This window comes from Clinocottus analis, unplaced genomic scaffold (genome assembly GCF_023055335.1).
Source record: "Clinocottus analis isolate CAN_PGR_092001 unplaced genomic scaffold, fCliAna1.0.p SCAF_18, whole genome shotgun sequence".
NCBI lineage: Eukaryota > Metazoa > Chordata > Actinopteri > Perciformes > Cottidae > Clinocottus > Clinocottus analis.
This window is the reverse complement of record NW_027175909.1, coordinates 13,254,786-13,280,798: the sequence shown is the minus strand read 5'-3', so window position 1 is coordinate 13,280,798 and position 26,013 is coordinate 13,254,786. Positions and strand designations below refer to the sequence as shown.

General features: G+C 40.4%; 1 protein-coding gene and 1 long non-coding RNA gene across 4 annotated transcripts in view; one reads left to right on the top strand and one right to left on the bottom strand.

Moving 5' to 3' along the window:
* Positions 1 to 26,013, bottom strand: part of pou6f2 (POU class 6 homeobox 2) — a 73,589-nt gene that overhangs the window by 40,519 nt on the left and 7,057 nt on the right. For 2 of the 3 annotated variants that reach the window (XM_068582370.1, XM_068582372.1), the window contains exons 4-6: positions 25,679 to 25,866; positions 12,117 to 12,205; positions 6,236 to 6,455 (exon numbers count right to left, since the gene is read on the bottom strand). In XM_068582370.1, coding sequence (XP_068438471.1) covers positions 6,236 to 6,455; positions 12,117 to 12,205; positions 25,679 to 25,850 — 481 coding nt within the window. In that variant the 5' untranslated portion in view covers positions 25,851 to 25,866. Of the gene's footprint in view, positions 1 to 6,235; positions 6,456 to 12,116; positions 12,206 to 25,678; positions 25,870 to 26,013 lie in introns of all 3 variants that reach the window. The other variant, XM_068582371.1, reaches the window with a different exon arrangement.
* LOC137789114 (uncharacterized) lies at positions 121 to 6,580 on the top strand. Its single transcript, XR_011077802.1, has 3 exons — positions 121 to 208; positions 1,963 to 2,052; positions 6,243 to 6,580. It is a non-coding gene; the product is annotated as an uncharacterized lncRNA (long non-coding RNA).

Here is a 26,013-nt window from a genome sequence, read left to right as displayed (position 1 = left end):
TCGTGTTTAAAAATGACCTCTGTGTGATCCTGACCGGCTCCCCGACTCCCACAGCCCCTCTCCTGCTGCCGCTGCAGCACGACCGCTTTGTTTGTTCTTCTCACTTCTTTGGTTCTGTTCCTTTTCAAACACAGAGGACCGAGCTCTATGAAAATCCATACACGCTGTACACGGCCAGAGTGGGAAAAGGAAACATTCACTGCACAAGGTATCGATCAAAATTAGAACATCTGGGCTGAGTGTAAGTAGTATTGATTAGAGCGTAATGCTACATTGATTTGCTTGTATTATTAAGTCCATGATCTATCCTTATTGATAAGATGTTAGTTTAAATTAGAATGTTATATATAGTTATATTAAAAGTGCAGATACAGTATATCAAAATGAAGCTGTATATATAGTAGCATTAAGCAGGTGTGCACAATGAATCATTACTCAAGTGAATTATTTATATCAGGACATTCCTGAATGCAGTGTACTTGTGATATACAAATTCACAGGAAAGCGTTAACAAAAGCAAACATTGACTGTAAAATGCAAGGAACATTCACACGCGAATTTGACACTCATACTAATATGAAAATACAACAGTGTGTGTATTTCATCCTGTGGCAGAGGTGTGTGATTTCAGTAGAAACACTGATAAAAACCTAAGAGAACAGATCGTGCAATAACTCACATTACTGGTGAATGGGAAATAAAGGATGCAGCTGTGCTACTTTACACAATTCCACATTTGAAGCAATCGGTGATAACACCATTTTCATTCCGGTTCAGTCCCATAAAATTACCATTAACATTACAACTCATGCAGAACACAGATAAATGTAAAATGTCACCCAGTTCTGCCAGCCGGGAATTCCAGTTCCACAAGATTACCATCTCTGTCTGCTCTCTCCCACTGCACCTTGTCTAATATTTCATTTACAACATTTCATAAGTTCATTTTCCCCTCACTGACCATGTAAATCACAAATCAATTTTCATTTAAAATGCTTGACTACAGATTGTTGCTAAAAGCCACCGAATTGCGCCTCGGCAATACGGCAGACCTTTAGCAAATCTTTCGGAAATAGTCTGGCCGGAAAACGGAGGAAAAAAAGTGAGATGTAATTTCTACAAAACAACTCCGGGGTCAAGTGGTCAAGGCATTTACTGGAAGCATTTTACAAGGGCTGAAATACCATGAAAACAATACACATTATGTACTGTAATTTTATTCAGCTCCAATACTCCCTCATTTATGTAAACCCCAGACTCGTGATCGACTGATCTACTCACCAGGAACAAAATGCTGATTGTTATTCTGATGAAAAGATGAACACTATTGATTGGGCATAATTGTTGGGGACATATAATCCATATATATATGCAACAATCTTAAACGCTGAATATGTATTGAGGAAATCGGTGTGCAGAAAATTTCGGCAAAGAGTTCAGATAATTGAGAATTTATTCAAAAAATACTCACATAACTTGGAATACTTTTTAACGGACACTCCAGTAAGCGTGTTACACATTGAAAAACGTAATTGCAACGGGGAAAGGGTAATCTGCTATAGCACAAGAGCTAAGGGAGTAAAAAACAGCTGTATTAAAATGTAATAATTCTGCATCTTCCTAACTATGAATGTAATTGGAAGCTAATTTGAAAATGTGTTATGTTGGCATTCAAAACCTATTCTTTCCTAATAAAAAAAACATAATTTAAATGAATGCAGTACACTCCTTGCATACAGATATAGTGTTTAATGTGGAGAGACTGTCTTGTAGATCGTGTGTTTATGGCAGGAGGTTTGCAAAAAGCCTCCCTCAGTGTTTACCAGTGAGTGCAGATGTCAGGGTTTGCTGTGGAGGAGCAGACACAGCCACATCTGATTAACAATATTATTGTCCTCCTCCACACCGCCGTAAAGACTCATCCTCCCCCCTTTTCTTTTCTTTTCTTTCTTTCTATTTCAGGCTCTGGCAGTGTGCTGTCCTGTGGCACGGCTGAACCAGAGTGACACTGCCACCATCCACAGAAACAAAACACAAGTCAAGCGCCAGAAGGTTAAGACAAACAGCACGATGGAAAAACATGAAAATATCTTGGGATGCGTAGATTAAAATAATATTGCTGTATATTTAAACACACCGTGCATCATTTGTCCTGTTATTTTCGTGCAATTATGAAACGGGTCTATGTTGAATTCAGAACAAATCATTAGCATGTCTGCAACAAGTGAAACACCAGGGGGGAAATTTACTTACATCTCAGCTTCAGAGACATCAGAGTATAAATCACGCGTCTCGTGGGAGTGTCTGTGTGTTCCTACGTGCAGGTACAGTAAACCTGAGTGTAAATTTGTGTGTTTGATTCTAACCCTCTCAACGCTGCGATTTCAATTGGTGATTTTTTTTTCTCTCTCTCTCTCTCTCTTTCCGTCGCCAAACTGTCACAAAGGCAGTAACCCCACACGTTTCCAAGCTGCTTAAGACAAACAATAAAACCACTGGCAGATATCAATGGCAGAGATGAGAACCCGGGTGCCATATCTGCCGGGACTGCCTGGCGAACCTGCCTCTGCCTGCGCTTCATCTCCAGCAGCACCTCTCACTCTCAATTATTTGGCTGCTGTCACAACAAATCAATCAAATTACCGCTCCAGGACTGTGTGCAGCTGCTCCTATTGCACCGCTAGTTGCATTAGCTTTGAAATGTATGAGGTCTACATTTTATCACTGTTATTTATTTAATGCGGCTCTCTCCCCTGTGAGTCATCTTACAACCACAGCAAAGTTAAATCATTAAAGGACGACGTGGAATACATACTGCCTGAGAACACTTCAAATTAAACAGCGATAAAGGGAGAAGGGGTGGGTTTGGCCTCTATTGTGTTAAAATGGCAGGTGTTGATGTGAGGAAATGTGGACCGCTTGCTCTGGGTCCTCTTAATGCACTCCTCTATTGGCTGAATGTGCACACAAACAATGGCTTATTTCTTTTTCTCGGCCCAAAATGGTTCGACCAATTCACACATGAGAAAAAGAAGCGTGCAACGAGCAACTAGTGCAGCTGTAACAAACCCTAAAAGGATGTTTGAAGTTCCCTAGTTCTGATAATGTAATGTGTAAAGGGACACAGAGGCATTCCCACAGCAGACAGGGGTTAAGTCAGTGGCCCGGCCCGGTGATCTAACCTCTTAAAGGAGCAGCAGTCAGCTGAGGCAGAAGAGATTCAGTCTGACATGTCTTACTAGTGTGGAAACATTTGGCTCTTCCCCCGAGGAGCCCACCCTTTGGTGGTGTAATGAGCAGAGTGATTTCCCTAATTTGTATCGTACCAACAACCGCAACCTGCGAACGACACCGCTGAACATTTTCATCAAAACGGCAGACATGCCTTTGATTGGCACTGACACCGGGTCTCATTACTGCAGGTGAGTGGGAAGCCGACCTTTATCAGGAAGCCTGAGTGCTGTTTTGTGTTTCCTGCGGACGAGTACAGAGGAACAATGCTCTCACCTCACCATTAGAACTCGGCTCTCTGATGTGATGCGCTGCCTGGCTTTCTGCTCAGAGCAAATAAGATGGGATATGCTTATTAATATGAAAGAGCTCCAGTAAACTAGCTTCTTGCATTACCTTTGAGTGAGTCTTAGAGAAGAAGAGTAGACAGATGAGACTTTGTACCGCTTCCTCCCACTGGGCATTACATGTACAGTGCTTTGATACAACTAGTTTTACAAGTATGGTAATCATGTTGTGCTTGTTATAAAATCATGTGAAATAAAAAACCTGTTAAAAATGTATCGGAAAGTTAGCATCATATCAAACAACAACAAAAGATCTGTACGTGTTCTGTCTGTATCAGTCGTACACACTTATCTTTGAAATTGTGGAGATCACGTATGTTTTTTTATACTCATATGAGCCGTCACATCTACAGACCCCTAGCATGACCCAACCTAGTTTTTGCCTCTGTGAAGTCAGCGAGAATTGTGTGCACTCTGTCACTAAAGATAACTTTCTCCCTTGTTTAGTTTCATTGGGAATTTGTTTTTACTGCATGTTTGCAGGCATAAATCATTCTGACAAATAACCAGTTACACTGGTGCCCGTGTTTACTGAGTCTGCCACAAGATGCTGCTCAGTTTTATTCAAGCTCCAAATTTATAGCACAACCCCATTACAGTGATAGTTATTCATCACAGTCGGAGAGCGCTGCCCTCCTAAAGCTCACAGCAGTTCAGCCGGTCCCCTCTTGTCAACACGCATGGTGACAGAGCCAGCTTTGATTAGTATGATCAAAGATGCTGTTGTTACTATTTTATCTGATTTGATGCTCTTATTTTATTTCCATCATTAAAGCAGAAGACACTAATGTACAATATGCAAGCACTAACTGGACAAACATATTCTAATATAACTGATAGAGTAAACACCATGAGACTACAAGCATGCTGGCTCTCTATGTAAAGAATTCGATTCCTCCACCCTCAACCGCCCATTCCCCAAGACAAACAGCCTGATTAGTTGGTCATTAGCTGCCTCATTACATTTAAATACAGCCATTGGCTGGGCTCCTCCTGGAGTCTCATTACCGAGCCTCACAGTTGTCTTGTGTCTGATCTGACGCTAATTAGCTAACAGCGTGAGCGCTGTAAAGCACACTTGCTCCCGAGGTCGTGAAATGAGCCGGCTGCTCCCTGGCGACAGTGCGCCGCTGTATTATACATGTGATTAATCAGGCCTGGATACCCGGAGGCGCGGGGAGAGGGAAGGGAGGGGGATGCGGGGGCAGAGGCCAGAGTTGCAGTTGTCTGACAGAGGTGCTGTGCCAGCAGGCCTCATTCAGCGGAGCTGTGATGAGCTCGGACAGGGGAGAGTGGAGGAGCGTCGCGTGGCCAGAGGGGTCCGGACACAGTCAAGACATTTAGCTTCACTCGTGACTTGTGTCACTTTCTCTCCATGGAGGTCCCTTCAATGCATCCCCTTTAGATAAGAGGACGTGCAAACAGGCCGTCTGTCAGTCCGCACGCTTAAAAAAAGATCTGCCACAGAGGCATTTCTCCACAACAGTTTTTTTTTGTTGCTATCTCTCATGGATGGGGGATTTTATCAGCACATTGGATGCCAGGCTGTCCGTTAGTTTGTTTGTCAGTGGACAATAAGGATGACTGAGAGGTGTTTGTTTTGGCGTTCTGACACCCTGACAATGTGTTTGTCGATCAGTTCATCAGATCGCTGAAGCCTTTGGGTTGTTCCTCGTGCACCAGGAGGAAGATCTGTTGAAGTGTGAGTCAGACGGGCCTGCTGGGCCCATTATCGTCCACTACTGATGGATACATTGAAGGGCTCGGTGGATAGATGCGGGTTTATTAAAAGCTCTGCCCACAGCGATGGCTGCTGTTATTTATGCATGTTTGTGTCCATTAGGCTTCTACCTCCACATTTCCTCACTCAGGGCATCTGTCCATCCATTTCCCCACATGAGGGGAGCTTTCCCTGCACTTTGTGCTGCACTGGCATTATTGTAATCTCCATCCCCAAAACACACTGCTTTACATGTAGCCTGGCATCTTTTTACATTAGTGCAGCTCTCTCATCCAAGATTTATGACTGATGGTTTCCCCATCCATCTCTCAATCTAATGGTATAAAAGAGAGACAATGTTTTAAACATTAAAATGAAAACCATTTACAACTATGATCAAAAGAGAACACTTGGGCATTAAAGTTTAAAAGGGAAGGATAAGTACAGCCATGTGGATGGACAGATGAGGTGGAAAAAAAGATAAAAAAGTGAAGTACAGTGCACTCTTATGTACAGGGAAGAGGCATAAAGTGCTTTTGCGCTGCACTGCAAAACGTTGACCTGTAATTAATACGGTTGTTCCTTCAGGCAGTTGAGGATAGCGGCTTTTTGGGATACAAACCCCAGAAGGATTCTTACCTGGTCAAGAGCTTTGTAAAACATTTTTATTGCAGAAAAAAACAAAAATGTGTTCATGTTGCACAATGGATGTATAACAAGCTGTTCATTATTTGTTGTCGTTATTCCTAATCATAATTATGTCTCATACATGAAAACCTTCATTAAATGACCATCAGACAGTGGATTTTCTTTTTAAAACATCCAACAATTTCCTCGAGTAGCTGAATTATTTTTAAATTTCTTCCTGGGATGTCACGTTGACCCTGTTTTGTCAGAAGAATGAGTCTCTGCTTGTCGACACTGCCCTCTTTCTTACCTTGCAGGTTCTGGAGAGGGAGCGTCATGATGCCCCCTGCAGCAGCAGCAGCCACCAGGCTCTGAATGTTGGCTGTGGGCAGAGAGAGGACGAGGCCCTGCTGGCCGCCCAGGTGTCCGCCTGCGTTGAAGGGGATGAGGATGGGCTGGTTCATGCCTTGCGCCGCCCCCGACATCACGCCGCCCACCGCGTTGGCCAGCTGCTGGGCCACGAGGAGAGACTGCAGCAGACACACACAACACACAGGCATTATATAATAACAACAATAAGAATATATATCCACAGATGGGTAGTTTTTCCCTTTAATGTGCTTCATATTACCAAAATGATCATCAATATTGTTAGACGAAGAGAGATGTGTATAATAATATAGTCTTTCTTAATAAACACTCTGACACTTTTGATCACTTGATTTACTATATTTGAGGTACAATATTCAATATATATTCTATACTGTCCCAGTTTATACACCTACCCTACTTTATAAAGACAAGGTGAAGTGAAAAATACATCTTCCAAATTGTAATCCTCTGTCCCTGTAAGTATACAAATATTTTTGGATAGCTCATCTTGAACAGGCGGCGGTTCCAGAAATGTAATGAATCATATGTGATTTGGGGCGACCAGCAACACACTTGACTGTCAGCTAGTGTGAGTCGCTAGCAGAGAAATACAGCAGGAGGAGGTGTGCTTTTGGATTTCAGCTGGTACACCCGTGATAAAGAGGATGAGGTCTAATCTGTATGCATTGCGTTGCTGTTTTCACTAAAGGACGCCTATTATAGCTAGCCAATCACTTTCACTAATCAATTAAGGAGTTTGATTTAAATCCCGGTCGAAGCAAAATGCAACACATGGAAATATGTCCCGTCACAGAAGCTAAAGACGCTCTAACCTCCTTTTCACGGTGACTTTAAATGTAAAGAAAAAGTGTTATCAATAATTTAACTTATGTTTATAACGTATTGGATTTCAGTAACATCATATTTTATTTTAGAAGGCACAATTAGTACCATTAATGTAAAACATCTTATTAACAACCCAAACGCCGGACCATATTGTTGAAATCCTTACCACGGTGACAATAAGTATATTTTCCAATAACGTCATATCTATATATATATATCTATATATATATATATCTATATATAGATATATATATATATATATATATATATATATATCTATATATAGATATATATAGATATCTATCTATCTATCTATCTATCTATATATATATATATATATATATATATATATCTATATATATATATATATATATATATATATATATATATATATATATATATATAGATATAGATATATATATATATATATATATATATATATATATATATATATATATATAGATATAGATATATATATATATAGATATATAGATATATCTATATATATATATGCACACACACACACACACACACACACACACACACACACACACACACACACACACACACACACACACACTATTTTACATTCTGGGATGCATAAGTAAAGCAGATGCCACCAAGTGACTGTATCGCTAATCAATGTGTTTTGATGAATGCAGTTGTTTTGCAGATGAATTCTGTGCTTTGCTGTGTCACAGACTGACAGTCAAAACACACTGCCGTTGGTACAGACAGAGATGAAATCCAATCTTTGTAAAAGAGCTGAGAATCTTTCTTTCACAGAGATGCAGAGTGATTTATGTTTCCTCCCATTGAACAAATCCCTGGTACCACAAAAAATGTGCCTGAAATACACAGTGCTTTTCTAAAAAAACATAGCAGTACTTTACTCTTTTGATGAGGGATATAACGCATCACTCTCAAGTCTTCATGTATCCATTCATTCATATTAGTTCAAGTGGATTCGGTGCAGTCATACCCATAGAGGAAAAGATATGTTATCAGAAGTATCGCTCTGAGATATTTTGCACAGTAGAAGATCTCTTCAAATGTATTTTCCGAGGAAGTCGGTTTGGAAACACACCAACCCATTTTTCATCGAGGGCTTTGAGCCAGAAGTGGTAATGTTTGTACCGTGGCTGAAATCTCCCTGAATACACAGAGAACGACATCTTAAATTGTGTTCATTCTGATAAAAACCTTTTTTTTTCAAATTATGTCAGCCTTTGAGCATGTCAAACTGAATTTACACAGGAGGTACGAGACAAGAGATACTGAGGATGCTGCAAAATCCAACAAAATTACTCTTTAAACATTGAATTGAATTGTTTGGAATAAAATAATACACTGTCAGCTTGTGTTGTGTCCGCAGTAAAGCAGTCTTTAGACGTTGCTAAGTAAGCCTGGCTGCACTGCGTTGACTCCTCCACTGTGACTTAAGTTCACAAGCCTTTAACTCCAATTGTCAGCTATCTGCTTCTGTTTTGCATGGCGTGTCTGCAGCTCGCACAGGAGGCAGAGCGGGCTGACTGGTGCGAAGACCCCACCATACTCCCAAGTCTGGTGCTCCTAGGTGACAGGCGTGTCACTGTGATAACCCTGCATGGTGCAGAACGCCTGCGCCCACTCCGACATACATGCAATCACGTTTTTTTTTTCACAAGGTACGAGGTTGTGTGGGTTTAAAGCCGTAACGCGCGGAGATCTCAGGGCGAAATATTTGCACTGAGAGACAAATGAATACCTGTTTGTGTTTTTAAGGCGTTCAAAGAATAGCAAAAAGCACGGAGAAGTGATTGTTGCTGGCAGGAGTAATCATACACACCATATAGGATTCCGCTTTCTCAACATTTGCTTTGATACGCAACAACGGCACATAACAAATGACAATGTCTGACGCTTCTGAGAGCATTCAAAATGACATTAGCCATTAACTTTAAAAAGATGAATTAATAAATCGGGAGCGCAAAGAATCCTCAAAGGACAATAACAAAGGCTACCCGTTTGTTCACTGCAAGTGACATATGTTTAATCTTGCATTTTATACTAAATTTAATCTTGAATCGAAGCAACATATAATCAAAGACACTCTTTGAACATTCATCTCTGAGTCAAACAAAATGAGACTGCCAGGCTTGACAGCAAAGACAGCCTCACATAGAAGAGAATAACATTAAAAGACAATTCTGCAATTATCAGATGTAGCCCTGATTTATTTATCATTACAGGCAACTTTTGAGAAACAGGCAGCTGCAGAGAGACATCACTTTGGAGTTGTTTTTTTTAAAGCATGGAAAAGCTCTTAGTCTTTAGGCCTCTTGTTAAGCCAGTTTAAGACTGATTATGATCTTCATCTGAAGTGAGAACACTGTATATATACACACATCTAAATCAGAGATAAGAATGCATTTAGCATGAACATAATCAGCTCGACTCTGCAGCCACACAACAAGCCTTTACTCCGACAATCCCAAGCTCCTCTCATCTAGATTAACAACCGCAGTTCACCTTCTGGCTTTTCGCCCGATACTCTCACTCTTCCTCTCCATAGGTGCTGTAGTACAGGGCTTGGCAGGCTGACGGCTGAGTGTTGAGAAGTGGTCTCCTAGGGGCCACACAGACGCACAGACTGGGTGTGTGTGTGTTGGGCTCTGGATGGGGAAGCAGCCCCACTCAGGACTGGATGTGGTACCCAGCCTCTCTGCCCATCAGGGGAGAATAGGCCCTTCTATCTGCTTGGCAGCTCTGGCACTGAGAAATTGCCCATAATCACCCAGATAGCAGACTTTTGTCATCCTAACTGCGAGTGGGAAACAGAAGGAAGGTGGATTCATGTTGGGTAAACTACCATCGGATAATGGTTGTTCGAACAATATCCGGCTCTGGAGCGAGAATCTATCAAAACATATTGATCCTGGAACAAGAGAATTGGGTATGGCATGCGGAGCGCCTTTGTTTCTGAAAAGTGTTAGCTTCACAGAGACTGTACTGACAGCATTAATATATTAGATGGTGACTGTTGAGAGCCGCCTGCTGAGGCTCAGACTGTAACTGCTTCCTGCTCGAGATGCCTTCCTTTTGTGTGTATTTCTTATCTATTACAAAAACAGTGGCTTTCACCGGCCAGGGCGTCTGTAATCAAAAAAACTACTTTTAATTAAGCTCATTCTTCATTTCCACCTGCAGCAGATTGACTCTTTCACTGGGGATTTCTCACCCTCCAAACCTGCCCAACAAAAACGACTCTCCCTCTCTCGTGTTTCCTCCTTTGTTTATCCTGATGAGGATTGACTGTCCTTGAGTAACACTGGGAGCAGGGAGAATGGCCTTATTAAAGAGGGTGGAGGGAACCTGACGCGTGTCTGTGTTTGCGTGTTGAGCGGTGACAGTGAGCAACACTAATGAGATAGATGTTCATTAAACATCGCGGAGCCACCAGGCCAATAAATCCAATCAGATAGGACAAAGCCAGATTGAGCTATTAACAGGGCTGCAGGCTCGGGATCCTTGCTTCCCTGCTTGTTTTGACAAGGCCTGCATTGTCAGCTCATTAGTGCCACAAGTCAATTACATTTGATGTGTGATGACAAAATACCTTACGACTTCACAACTTAGCTGAAAAACGATTCACAGTTTAGCATTCAGTGAGTGGTGTTTTCTTTGGTTTCACTCGCCACACGCACTGACAGATTTAAAGTTCATTACAGCAACTGACACACACCTTAATCTTCTTCTCAATATGGCTCTTACCAAAGTAAACATAACACAATTAACAGCCGAGTTAGTCGTCACTTTTTCGAGTTGCTCCTGATATAATGAACTTAGATTGGCATCTTGGAGTTCTGAATATAATAAACCACAAAGGAGCCCACACTGAAGACAACAAGAGGACCGGGGGACGACGTCATCAAACATAAGGAAGCCAACAATGTGTTTGTCCACTGGTTTATCATCATTACAGTACCTCACAGAGGGTTACGGTACGACAATGCTTGTTTTTATATTATCCAACATGACTCAGAATCAAAGAGGAGGAGAGATGAGGAAGGGAGAATCAAACAGTGAGTTGTATTTTGACCTACGTTTGGTCAGAGCTCTCACTGCACTTGGCAAAAGTATTATACCTTTGTATCTGATGTCACCTGTGTTTCTTCTTGACTTTAAACCTGAGGAGGGTGTCAGCTCTCTGCTTTGGTCAGCTACATCCTTTTGCAGAATATTTAGGCGTTCAGAAGTTATGCTGAGATGAAGACACACTGTCTACATATTTAGAGACAATACAAATGCCTATATGAAGAACTTAAAAGACTCTAGATTTGAAGCAAAGTTTTCAGGGACAATCAACAATAGATAATTAGGAGATTAAGAATGGATTCTTGTTGTGCCTGAATAGCTTCTACACCTTTGTTTGCTTAATAATATTTTAGTTTATTACACATGCGCACGCACACACACACACACACACACATATACACACACACACACATACACTGCTGCTCGAAAAGATTGGGTTCAAGAGCACAAATCGTTTTACATTTGTTTGTCTAATATCTTATTATGGCAGTTTTATTGAATTACATTTCTGCAGACTCTTGTAAGCTTGATGAGAAGGCGGCTTACTTAACTTTTATAGTTGAGTAGAGGTGTCATAACTCGTGTCAATTTGTGGCAGTTCCGGCTTTTGAAAACTTTGTGAAAGCCTCAAGGTGGTTGTTGACACCGGATGAGCAGCCTCATTATGTTTCCTGATGGATATTTATGTTGTTTCTTACATTTTATTATATATTATGTCTTCTTATATTCACTATTTTTTCTACTGTTATTGAGCCTCTCGTTGTACCTGTATAACCTTAACGACAATAAAACAACTCGAATCAAAAATATTTGCATACTCAACTTTTTCACACTATCAATGATTGAACAGAGTGTCTTAAGTTTGGCTTCAGTTTGTTGCAGATATCCTCGCTCACCTGTGGACCCATCGGGAATCCTGGGTGGCTCAGGTGACTCAGCTCGGGACTGCTGCTGGTGTCAGACTGGACCGAACCGTCACGAGCTCCTGGGAGAGCAACGGGCCGAGATCCATGCAGAAAGAAAAAGGAGACAACAAAGAATCCAGCTTAGATCAACAGAGAACATAAGTAGATAAACACACAACACAGACCACGTTGTGATATGACAACACAGCGCCGTACGGCGCAGAGGAGGGCAGTTGGGAAAGGAGGGGAATTTGTATTTAAGTGCTTTATCAATAACCGCTGTAGCGCTGAATAAATTACCAACCAGCGGAGAGGCTCATTGATGGGGGATGATGCATACTGGCGGGTCCCCGATGGCCTAGATTACCGCTGAGAGATAGAGCTCCACCACAAACGCTGGGGCCATATTATTCAGCCATTTACATCACCGAGTATCACTCATCTAAACCCAATCCCACCCTCCTCTGCTCTGGGCCTGCAGCTACGAGACACAATTAGACCTGTTTGCTATGAGGGCAGAGTGGAGTGGAGCAGACAGGGACATGATAATAAGCTTGCTGATGGCTGCGGGGAAAACAAAGGACACCACCGATTGGATACCATAGCAATCGCTATCTCACAGAATCTCTCAGCAGTGCAGAGTGTGGATCGCTCTGAGAGGTCAGAGAGACTGCTTTGACCTTCACCCTTCCACCTCCATGATATCGAGATTTCACAATGCCTCACTGTGGACACAAAGGCTGGCTGAGTGCAAAGACGAGTCAATCTTGCAGAAAGAACTGTCAGAAAAATTTAACTTCTTTTAGATGTCTTTCCCCAAACTGACCGCCCAGAAGAAAAATACAACTTGACTAAAAATGTCTTCATTTAATTTTCTGGGAGTATTTGTTTAAAAGAAGAGGAAAGCTAAACGCTGGAGGAAACTAATATGAAAGGAATGTGCAGAAAACTCGAAACAAAACAATAGCCTTGTGAACTTTGACAAACACTCAACACAATAAACAAAGAAACAACGGCAAGATTCAGGATCATTTCATAAAAATAAGAGATTTTTTTGTAATTTCAGAAAAGATGTTGAGGATGAATGTCTTTTGTAATAAGTTGGTGAAGGTGAAGTTGTGTCGCTGCAAAAGCAATCACACTATGTGCTATTACAAAGAGGACCAATGAGAACTTGAGGCCTTTTATTGATATATATCTTACATATATTTTACAACATTAACCTCAACCAGGGTGAACACAGATGTCCTTCGAGCAATTATCCAAAGAAGTTTCTTTAGACATATTTATGTCGGAGAGAAGTTGTCCAGTGCATTAATTTCTTTCTTAGTAGTGCTGCTCTGATCGAGTATTGAGTTTGAATTTAAAAGGGAAACCTTCTTTGTCTGCTGAAACCAGGATGAATAGGTTTTTTTCTTGTGAAACATAGAGTGCATGCAGTGGTTTTAGTCCTTTTCTAAAAGCTTTATACCGAGCAGACTATTGAATAGCCTTGCCCGAAAGATCTCATTGCCTGTCATGTATATTTATGCATTACATTTTTAACTCGCCTCCGCCAAATAAAATCATTTCATCTCTACATAAAATCCACATAATTGGTGAGTGGCATGACCTAACAAACCTCGAGCATTTGATGGCTGATGTGAAAGCCCAAGGGGGAGCCTGATTTTTCTAGCTGGTTCCTACCTCTGGCTTGCTGGCCCTGCTTCTCGATGAAGGTCCGCATCCTCTCGCTTATCAGCCTCTCAACGCAGTGAATATTTTGACAAGCCAGTCTCTTTTCGCCAATTATTTCACCCATTATGGACCACGTTGTGCGCGGCCCCACCCTGTGCACTCAGTATCTGGAATTACGCTCAATCTGAGCATACAGGAGATACTTTGTGGCTGAATTAGAGTCAATAGAAAGTGACAGATAGAGTACAATATCATCATAAACTGCTGTATAATTTCACATTTATTTTGAAGGGTGAATATTATGAGGCCATTTTTTTTTTTTTTTTTACTGGATTTCATTAGCGGTATTGTCTCCAAGCAGTTAATTTCCACTTTGGATGTTTAAATGAAAGTAATGCCTCTCAGTGTGATTTTCATTTACAGCAACTTTCCCACCAGCTCAGAGCCAATTCACCAAATGCTGCTGACACACTGTTCATTTTCTATTTATCATCGTAACAAAGCCAATTTTCTAAATGAAGATATTCAGCTCTAATGAAGGAATGAGACTTTATAACATCATCGATAGGCTCCTGTATGGCTCATGACTGTAGTTAAGATATTGGTTGTGAATAATGTATTCTATCAGATAAGCAGTGTGGGAGACTTACTGAATAACGATTATTTGATGCCTTCATTTCACAATAACTTAGAAAGCTTCATCGCCTTGCAAATATTTGTAACGATAACACATTTATCGCAGGGAAAAGAATCGATAATAAATAAATACACATGCACATCTTGCCCCAAAGGATTTGTGTAATTTATTTAACTAAATTAAATAGCTGACAGGAGAAAAGCCCAGGGAGTTGGTCTTCAATTCTTTTTTATTGCTAGCATCTTTGTATGTTTTGCTTTTCTTTCAAAAAAAAAAAATCTGCTTATCCAATGTCAATGATTCTTAAATGGTTTTCAAAATTGAGATTAATACTATATACAGTGGAAAAAGAGAAAATATCTCGTTCAAACCTTTACTAAAAAGAAAGTCCTTTGATGCTGTGATACACAGGTTACACAAATGGTAAAATGAAATGAATGGATGTATTGATGTGAGGAGAGATGAAAGAAGAGGCCAAACGGAGGAAAGAACAGGCGATGTGCATTCAACATAGCTTTGCATGTATCTAGGACATTCATGCTTCATCTTCTTAAGCAGTGAAACTACTGTTACGGTATAATATCATTAAATAAAAACTTTTTAACCCTTAAATACACAGGTATGCTAGTTTATCACAACCTTGACTGACAATAAGAGGATGAATTAAATTACATGAATAAAGTCTTAATCATTTAAAACTCACGCTGACAGAGACATGGTGATACTTTTTATTGAAAATACTTTTTCATGGAAGTGAAATAATTATATATATTACAGGGCACAGAGTGCATTTTGATGCAACTTATGTCATGGAAATGTTGCCAATATCCACCGCTTTATAAATTATTTTTCATTGATCACCAAAGTGGCCACTGGAGAGCGACTTTCAATGCCACACAAGGCAGAAGGTCTGTGTGTGTGTGCTTGTGTGTTGGGCGGTTGAGGGGGGGGCAAAAAGCCATATTTATTTGACTTCGTTCAGCCTGTCTTAATGCAGGGTGCCCCAAGGACTACACCACAAAACAATTAGCCTGGATTTCATGAAGCAATCAGCATGCCACCTTGTCTAATGCAACCACTTCATACATTGACAGTCTGAATAAAATGAGTGTTATTGAAAGCTTTGTGTTCATGTTAGCTTTCGCCTCAAAGCATTCATGAATCAATTTTTGCCCATAAAAGAAGCTTTAACACTTAAGCTATTTTAGTGGAAATGCATTATGTAAGTTGTCAAATGTACGAGAGAGGCCTGGTAACGATTCAGGCTATTCAGAATGAACAGCCAACCCCCATTTTTATAATGGTCCTTTTGAAAATGTCTGGCTGAGTGCATGTGTTTGCTATTAAGATGGTGTCAATCATTTTGCCACTGAAATCTAATCCATAGAAAATAATTTCACATGTGAACACATTTAAAAAGACCGAAGATTATAAGAGGATTACATTCGTAATTGTTATAATACATTGAATTATTGAAGTAGAGATAATTATTAGAGCGCACAAATATGCAAAACAGCAATATGATTTCCGTCATCAAACATGTGCTCTGCTGTTGATTGAGAGCGTTTGTTGGACAGCGATCTGTGAGCCGTTGAAGCGTAAAGGATGGGCCCAGATAAACAAGCCACATCATACAAAAGCTTTAATTTCATCAATACACAACCAATTGTCCGAGATTGCTCGCCCATTGATTTTGTTAATACCACTTTGAAAGTTGATGTTGCATTGCAGAGAGAGTCGAGAGAGACAGAAATGTAGCGCAACACCTCATTTCACTTCCATTTTTCCAGCTGAAGCAGCCAGGAATAAAGTCCGAAAAGTATCGTTACATACAAAGCATGGCGCCGTATGGAGGAGAGCAGCCTATATAACATGCGGTGTCGGCTTCCTAGTGATTGACTTAACTCCTTGTAGAATGCAAGAGGGCCCAAATCACCAGTGATTTAGCTTAGTGTTTCATTACTACCACCAAAGCCCTCAACAATAACACAGGGTATAATCTGCTGCCAATAACTCCAGGTGCTCTTAGTCAGATGGCTCCCTCCGGACCGGCAGGGAAGTAATACTCTGTTTAGAGGCTGGGGTGGAGAAGCTGCAAAGGATAGGTCAATAGTGTTTCTGGAGATAGAAAATCACCAGAGACGGACTTTTGACTGGCTGCCTGTAACACTATTAGCCGCGTTATAGCTACTGCTGCTGCTAGAAGAGCTGTCATTTCCTTAATTAAGAGCCCAGCGGAGGGCAAGAGGGAGAAGAGGCCACGGCACTTTTTCTGGGCCTCTAACATTAAAGCAAGATTCCTCATCGCGCAAGGGCGGAGAACTTACAGGGGAGGGCAAAAAAAACTATCTCATTCATTATTCTGGCACAAAGTGGAATTATGGAGTTAAGGAATTACATAGGAGGTGGTGCCGTGGAGTGTGCCGAACAGAAAGGATTTTATACCTCAGCAGTTCTGTGACTTTTTCCGAGGCGATTGTTAAGCCACGAGCAGCTGAGACGACTCGGAGGACGGAAGAAGCAGAAGGACAGGCAGGGAGGAAATGGATGCAGCGGTGTAATAGATGTCTCCACTGGCTGGAGGTTTCGGATGTAAACAAAAGAAAATAGTACACTTCAGTTTGTAAAAGCAAGCGCCCAGTTTCTGGATGAATCTGCATGGACTCTGCGCTCCAACACTTATGCTCTCACTCGTGGCCACAGGTCTTTACCAAAAGGCTCTTTGACATGAGAGTGCTCGGCTCCAGCTCTTACCTGTCTCTCCCTTGATGCTGGAGTGGAGATAGAAGCAGCACCAGCATGAGAGGGACCAGAGGGAGGTAAATTGGTGAGAAGAGGCAATGCCCATTTCAAAGGTCAAGAAGGAGAGACGGTGTGATGGAGAGAGGAGGATGGAGAAGGGAAGAGGAAGGGGAGGGGAGGATGGAAGAGGGCTTTTGTGTTGCATCTTCACAGGGGACTTGGGACACTTTGCACATGAGCACATCTGTTATGGAGCGTCCTCCTCATTCCCAAAGCAATGTCAACCTGATTAGCTCAGGGTTGAAAGAGGCAAATAACAATCCAAATTATTCTTCATCCTTTTATAGCCATCAGCGAAGGTGGGACGCTGAGACGAAGACTAGCTTTAGAGAACAGTAAGCCTTTTAGGAGATGCCTGCTTCACTGTTGCTCCGCCTCCTAAATTACTTAAAGGATATTTGCTGTAAATAGGATTCTGGTGCCGGTCGCCTGCCCCCCGGTGCAGAATAACGGCTTTCTTCTCACTCTGTGTCATACTTTGTCTGTATGGAAACCCAAGGCTTCAATGACTAGAGTTGAAACAATTCACAATCAGTTAGTTGATCAATGAAAAATGCATCAATTTCAAGGACAGAATAATTAATTTTCAGGCAAAGAAACCCTGTTTTATAACACGTAAAGTACATTTATTTGGGTTTTGGACTGTTGGTCGGACAAAATAAGATATCTGAAGACCACATTGGCGTTTTTGAAATAGATATTTGCTGCTAAGGTTTTATAGACAAAGCTTTTAATTGATAGGTTGAGAAAATAATTAGCATTATTTACCAAATCATCAAAATAATCTTTTTTTGAATACAATTTTTTTTTTAAATCATCTAATTAAAGAAAGCGCCACAGTAAAAACTAAAAAATGAAGTGAGAAATAATTTCTGTATAAATTACAAGTGTTGAATCGCTTAGTCAAACAACATGACATTATTGAAGTTCTTCCAATTTTTCCAACCACATAATAATTTGGAGTTATTCATCAAGCCAGAATGTCAAACATTTACTAGTTCCAGCTTCTCAAATATGGTGATTTGATTGGTTGAAAAAATAAATAGTTATCACCTTGGCTCTGGAAAATTGAAATGGACGTGTTTTGACTATTCTGAACAGATTCATTGTTAATAAAAAAAATATCATCAGTTACAGTTGAACCGCAAACAAGTATTTTCAAACTATAATCACTCTAAAAGCAGGAACGTTTTGGAGATTTGTGTTGATCCTATGTTGCATGTGGTCAGCTGCAGGACATTTCGAAGTAGTGGGGTGTGAGGGCAAGAGTGTGTGTGTGTGTTTGTGCGTGTGGGGGCTAGACACCCACATGTCATGCCTGACACATCAGCCTGGGACCCCCAGGCTATCCGGCACTAATGCTGCCTATGTCCCACTTTCTACCCCTTGCCCCTCAAAGCCTCTTCTCCTCCCCCCTCCTCCCCCGTTCCTTCTGTCATAGAGGTATTATAACAATGGATCACACCAGCGCGACAGCACAGGCTCAATCACTATAGGATGACATCAGGTGATACAAGCTGCACAAGAATTACCTCCACTGAACCTGAGCTTTACAGAGTTTATCTCCAAAATAGTTTGTCTGGAAAAAAAATACCTGTATTAGTTGTTACTGTGCTCCCCTGTTGCAGTGATATTTACAGAGCTGAGTGGTTTAAGGTGGAGACCAGTAAATAATCATGGAGCTAAAAGACAACCAGCCCATCCCATCACACCCCACCCCACCCAGCACATTATTATGGTGGAGCAGACAAATAGTGGAAGGAGGGACGTCTGGAAATAGTATTGCTTTGAAGCCCATAACTCTATTCTGGAGAAAAGAATCATCACAGTGTTATTTCACATCCTCAGATATAAAGGGAAAAAACATAATAACTTCTCGATAGCCTGGATCTCCACTGCCCTATACTAGCACCCCCTCCTTCCTTCCGCCCGCCCACACCCCTGCCTCATCCACCATACACCCACTTCTCCTGCCTCAATCTTTGGTTTCAAAGGAAGCGAATCAGCCAGAAGGACAGAAGGTTATGCATTAGTACTGGTCATTGCTCAAAGAGCGAGCGTTATAAATAATAAAGGCTTGTGAAGGACACAAGGGTTGTGGGATGCATCTCTGGTTCACGCCACACAAGTCAAAGACAAGACTGTAATTTCTATTCCGAAAATGTGACCCTTGCAGCTTCAATTACATCTCAACAACACCAACCGTGTCCATGCCAGGAGATGTGATGCCTCTTTGTTAGCTCTACATGAAAGGCTTATATTGGTTATGGAGCGCATGCTACACAACATATACGTTTCTCTGAAAATGATTTTCCAACTTAAAAGACAGCGTATAACTAAAATATATGCATATTGAAATTCAATTTATTTTCTCCACAGCTATGCACCTACAAAACTTGTGATGTGCTTTTGTTTGGAATACTTTCGAGTCAAGGCAACAGTAATCTTCTCTACTTTAAATACACAAACAACAGGGAGAATTATATTGTCAGGAATTTTGAAGTTCGTTATTTTGCTCAAAGTCATTTCTGCATAACCAAGCATCCGTGAAACCGGATGACCTTTACTGCTGTTTGCAAGGAAAACAAGAAGTCCTCCTTGAGCTCATCCTCCCTGTCCTCCATGCCACGCAGGGATTGTGTTGCTGTAGCCATGAGCACTGCGGGCACATTAGCAAATGTATTACACCTGCTTTATAGGCATGCATTAAGCTTGTTTTCAAGTCTGCGCAGACAGCTGAAATCCCCATAATGAGATCCTCCTCCTGGGGAGAGACGTGTTCTCCTTTATCCACTCTTATTTACTCAACGTGGCCCATTCAGCACTGGGTTTGTGCCACTTTATTACTTAACCTCACCACACAACATTACGTGGCTCTTTGCATCAGCAAGCAGCCTATCCCACCATGCATCCTGCTCACTAAGCTGATTACACAAAAATAATAAGAACTTGTGCCTCCAGCAGTGTGTGTGTGTGTGTGTTTCCTTGCAAATTCATACACACGTATACACACAAAGGCAAACGAGAATTTTGCACAAAAGACAGTCCCATATCTTAACGACATAATAATAATATGAAGTATATATGCACAAAGTATATTAATATACACAATTAGTGGATTTTATTGGTATTGAAATAATTATACAAGATCAAGTCAAGGTCCACTATTAGTTTTATTTGTTTTCAACTGAGTAGCTCCATCTTTTCCTATGTGTAGACAATAGTGTTCATCAACTCCACACAAATAGAAGAAACACATTTGATGTGTCACGTTGACATCTCTGACTTTCAGTAAACTGAATTTGGTCACTTATAAGCCAACTACTAGATTTAAAGGAGGATATTAGTATTACAATCTAAGTTAAAAAAAAAGGTTGATGTAACGTTCGCGAAGTAAAAATAGTTTATAGCTACATTTAAGAAGAAGAAGGTTGGTTGATAGATATGCTCAACCAGTGTTCAACAAAGTTTGCGGGCGGGTTCGGGTGGTTGATTATTTTTTCAGATTGGGCTGGTTTTAAAAACCCTTTACCCGGGTGATACTTCTTGAGTGTAAACATATCAGAAAATATCAATATGTTTTGTCAAATAAATAAACTACCCGCATTGTTTGAAATAAGACTAAAGAACAAAAAAAAAGTTTTAATCCTATAAATATGAGCAGGTGTACGGCAGTCGGCTTTGAGTGTTATTATTTAATTATATACAAATTAAGTAAAAAAAAAAAAAAGATTGACTATGCTGCACATAGATTTTTATGTTTATTTCAAATTAATTTAGGCAATTTTAGAGATTACGTGCAGATTGTTTTCCCACATCGTCGACATCAATCAGCTGAACAGAAGGCAGAATTGAGTTGACTACAGCTCTAAGGAGAAGTACTGCTACTTGTTAATGATGCAACTCTAAATTCCCTCCCAAATAAAGACATGTGTGAGTAACTAATCCATTAAAAGTCCAGATGACATTCACTTAACTAATCCATCATACAATCTGATTGTAAGTGAAGCCTAACAAGCCAGCAGCAGCATTACAGCAGATTTGGCATTTGGCGTGGACTTTTTGTTCCGAATGACCTCCAATACCAGGAATCGATGAAAGATTCATTTTGCTCTTTTTGGGGAGGGGGGTCTCTAGGTGACCTTTGTGAAAATGTTCCACCATTTTGGCAGAATCCGAATAAGTGCAGACCATTTCATGTAGACAGTAAGTGTATGAAATGAGTGCTCCTGTCGTTCCAGCCTGGCTCACTTTGACAGCATGATGATAGAAGCGTCACATCCTTGGAAGAGTAAATGCAAACTGACAAGAGATGAGCCTTTGGTTGCTGAATATAATACGGAATTGTGCTCTGAGTGTCTTATTATCTTGTCTGTTGATGTCTGAAAAGGGGAGATTTGCTTGAGAAGAGAAGACAGAAACTGTACGCATCCAACACCATCCCGTCCTTTGAAAAAAAAAATTGCTTGCCCTACTAACCACAGCTTTCCCACCTAATGTCCACTTCTACTTGGAATAAATACAAGGCGGCAGGATGTTTGTGGTGCCTCGTAGCCCCTGTTAGCTGAAGTGGAAGACTATTTGCACAGGCAAGCTTTTAGGAGGAGAACGACCCTTTCACCAATGCAGTAAGCATGTGGTGGGTGTAGAAGGTGGACAATTTACTGTAGACAAACATGACCGCTACTGTCATTGTCTTCAACTGACTTCTCCTTCTCACACGAGCACAAACTGTGATACATAGACGACTAAAACTGAAGTCAAGTACCAACTCTACAGGGAAGCAATGTTGTGGTTGGCTTTCTAGAAAACACAAACAGTCCGTGGCACAGAATAAAGTAGACATGCGGCAGGATCAGCATTCAATGATGATTCGAAACTGGTCGATATCAAAATAATAATGTGTGTATTGATGTAAATTTATCACATTTTTTCTAACAAGAAGCATGAGCGACATGTGTCTTGTATTTTTGATCTTGTATTTTCTTGGGTTATTTAACTAATTAGCTGTATATTATCCTCAGCAGATGAATGTGAAAATCCTACACTTATACATACACCTATTTTAAAAGTACAGTTTTACTGTATTTGACAGCATTTTGGGGATTTATAGTAACACTTGAATTCTAGAGGAGGAAATTAAGTCGTAACATGATTGGCATTTCCCTGAAACTATTCAGTGTGTGCTGTTATTCTGTGCATGGGGTAAGCGTGCTGGTTTGTGTAAAAATGTCACTCGTGAAATTGGAGCACTATATCGGAGAACATTCGCTAAATCACAGCCGTAAAACAGAACAAAGTTTAGATTGTTCTTTACTCTGAAACTGGAGAATCCAAAAATGATTCACGCTTCTTCACCACAATGCAAGTAAAGGGAGGAATCTAAATATTGCAGTTTCCGCACGGTTCACATAAAGAAATCCACTGAATGATGTAACTTTTAAAAGCTAAGTTAAAAAACTCTATGTAGGATCGTTTTCATTTCTGACTCTCACATACATTTTGATAATGATGGTGAGAATTGCAAACTTAATACTATCTCCTTTAACCACGAGAGTTCACTACAAACACAAGCATAAGCCAATGTGGCTCAAATAACATAAAATCCAACGGGTAAAACAAACCAAAAAATGATCGTATAAAAATATGTGCTTGTTGTTGTTTATCATGCTTTAGATACTTTAATGGTCAAAATACATTACTTCTTATTGTGTAGATAGTGAGTATCCTCAAAATGTCAGCTTGACTTGAATTAAGACAAATTGGATAGCTTTTGCTTTTATGGCCACATGTGTTACGCTCAATTGCTTTTAGAGGGTGCATAGGCCACGCAACTCACAGCAAGTTATATAATCCATCATTTGCAGTTTAAAGTTTCCAAAATGTTCACTCAAACTTCAACTGAACACCCAACAAAACAAGGAGACGACCGTTCTAATTCTAAACAGAGTAAAAAAAAAAAAGAAAAAGTAAGAGACCAAACCTTCTCTCTTGCAGCATTCAAGGAAATGCAACCACACACACACACACACACACACACACAATACTGAGCCACGTCTCCTCGTCGGTCCCTGCCTTGCTCTCTGACAGGTCATGTGGGCAGTGACTCCCAAACCAAACCTGCCGCTGGCACAGCCCAGGGCTCCGCCACCGGGCAGAGAGAAACCATCCCCCAAACATTCTCACGAGAGAGGCTCCGACTAGCCATCAGAGAGCCCATCAGCGAACACCAGGTACAAAGTAGACACAAAATAAATCTTAATCTTGTGATTATAGAACTATAATACACCAACATGTTACTTACAAAGTAAATTATCATTGTCAAAGTCATATTGGTAATGTAAAGCCAGAATACCTTCAAATGTAAATAGACAGTGAAGAATTTAACAAGATGAGAAAAAGAGAAGCAGAAAGTATCAAGTGAGCAGCAGGCAAAGGAGTCAAAAAGAGACTGATCAGAAACAAAGAAAGAGGGAGAGACTTGATGCTTATTAAACCAAATTGCAACACTTCTGAGACAAATCCTGCAGTACACAGTCCTTGTTTAGAAGACTTTCGCCTCGGGTTATTCTTGAAAAAAGGATTTAAAAGACAGCTGAACTCTCACTGATTAGGTTTGAGCGCATTTGGCTAGCCCTTGTCCAAATTCTTATTTCATTTTGTTAAAAAATGTTTGGCAAGCTCAGTATATAGGCACTATATTGTACTCTCTGCTACTTCCCAGGAAACATGCAGACACAAACGTACACACAGGCACACACCACACACGGATATTCTATGACCACCTTTCATTAAAATCTTAAAAAAACAGAAATTATGCATTGTTTACAGCAGTATAAATTCATAACCAGCAATAAAACAATTATATGTCAGAATATCATACCCACCAAGACATGCACACACATAAATAGACACAGTTTACCTTTCATAAACCAACAAACAGACGATCACAAGCAGAAGAGACTGTCTCTACAAAAATACAAAACAGAAAACAGCATCTTAAGCCATTAGAGAGGGTTTTTCGCTACCTCGTAGCCACATAAAAAAACAAATATTATAATAACAAAAATAGGGTGACAAGAAAAGTAAGCAATGTGAAGCAAACTCTCCATAAGATCTAATTTGCACAATATTTAGAACGGTCTCTTCAAAGAAGCATTTCACTAAAATTATGCAAATAAAAACAGAGGTTTAGAATTAATTTGTTTAGTAGAGATGGATACATTTCACAAATACTAGGGATGAGAGCAGATCCTTTCTTTGAAATTAAAAATACAAGTTTAAGATTCTGTAGCTCTCTCCACAAGGACAAATCTATTACATCTACAGTTGCAATTTACAATTCAATGTAATTACAAATATTCAGTCTGTAATCATTGCTAATTATAATGACTTTAAAATCCCTCTGATTAATAAAAACTTTAGAACTACCTTTCTCATTACACCAAATCATTTGAAAATGTGCTAAAATTGTAATTTATATCATTATGCTTATTGATTAATTATGTGGCCTAGTTAATTAATCTGCATAATTGAAACAGCTCATAATAGAAAAACCCAACCAGAAGCAGACACAACCAAAATAGAGAGTGAATATTAAATTAATGAGATAACTTCAACAATAATGAGGTATGCTGATATATAAATTGGCTAATTTGAAAGATCATTTTCAAATGAAGATGCCGAAAGACTAAAAATGACTGAATACACTGAGAGTAAATCAATGTAGGAAGAGAAGTCTCTATAATAACCTAGACACAATAATATTGTATATGATGTTCTTATGATAAATATTCTATCTGACATGAAGTAGGTTTTAATTTCACTCAGCACTTAGGTTGCAATTATCTGAAAAGTTGCAATTAATTGTAACAATGTAACAAATTTTCTCCATTTGAATGAAGAAAAAAAGACTAAAACATTACCAAACACAACCAGAGTTGTGAAGGTGGGGTTGAAGCAAAATATCTTGACAGCTTACATGTTTTTAAGGGTAAACTTTTTGATGAATTTTATATAAAAGGAGAGTCGTGCAAAGATGCTGCCATAACATATACAACAGTAATAAAGCATCAAATGTATTTAGTATCGAAGACAGACAGTGCAACATTTCTGCAGTATAACTTCCTGCTGTATTGTCAATACACTTTCAACTCACAAGACTGTCCCCTACACAAATACAAATCTAAAGGTACATGAAACATCTTAACACACCAAAATCATAAAAAAATACAATTCCCCCGTGAGTGAATCCAAGCTTTAAAAGAGCCAAACATTGACTTGGACGTTGCACTTAAACTTAGTTTGCTGTCTGATACTGTTGACACCTGTCCCAGCACTGGAAGCTGTCTGTTCTCACCTCTGCGCTGCGCTGCCTAAACCAGACTTCAGCCAGCAGCTCGAGAAGGGACAAAACGGGAATCGAGAGCCGACTTACCGTACAGCTTGTTGGGAGTGCCCTCTCGGTCCGTGGCCTCGGAGGGCAAGAGCAGGGGCTCGTCGTTCAGATCGCTGTCTGGGCTGGCCGCTTTATCGTCCGCCCGGAGTTCTGCCGCGCTCATGTCGCTGCGCAGGGAGAGCAGCGGCTTGCTCAGCTGCCCTGTAATCATCGGGTCCTGGAGGGAGCTGCTAGCCCAGGTGGGAAACAGGGAGGAGAAAAAAAAGAGAAAACACCCCTGGTTAGATGTGCTTCTGCGTCTCACCCTCACCAGCTCCTTCTCTATGTCTCTACTCACACTCTCTCTCTACCAGCTTCTCCTTTCTATCGCTCAC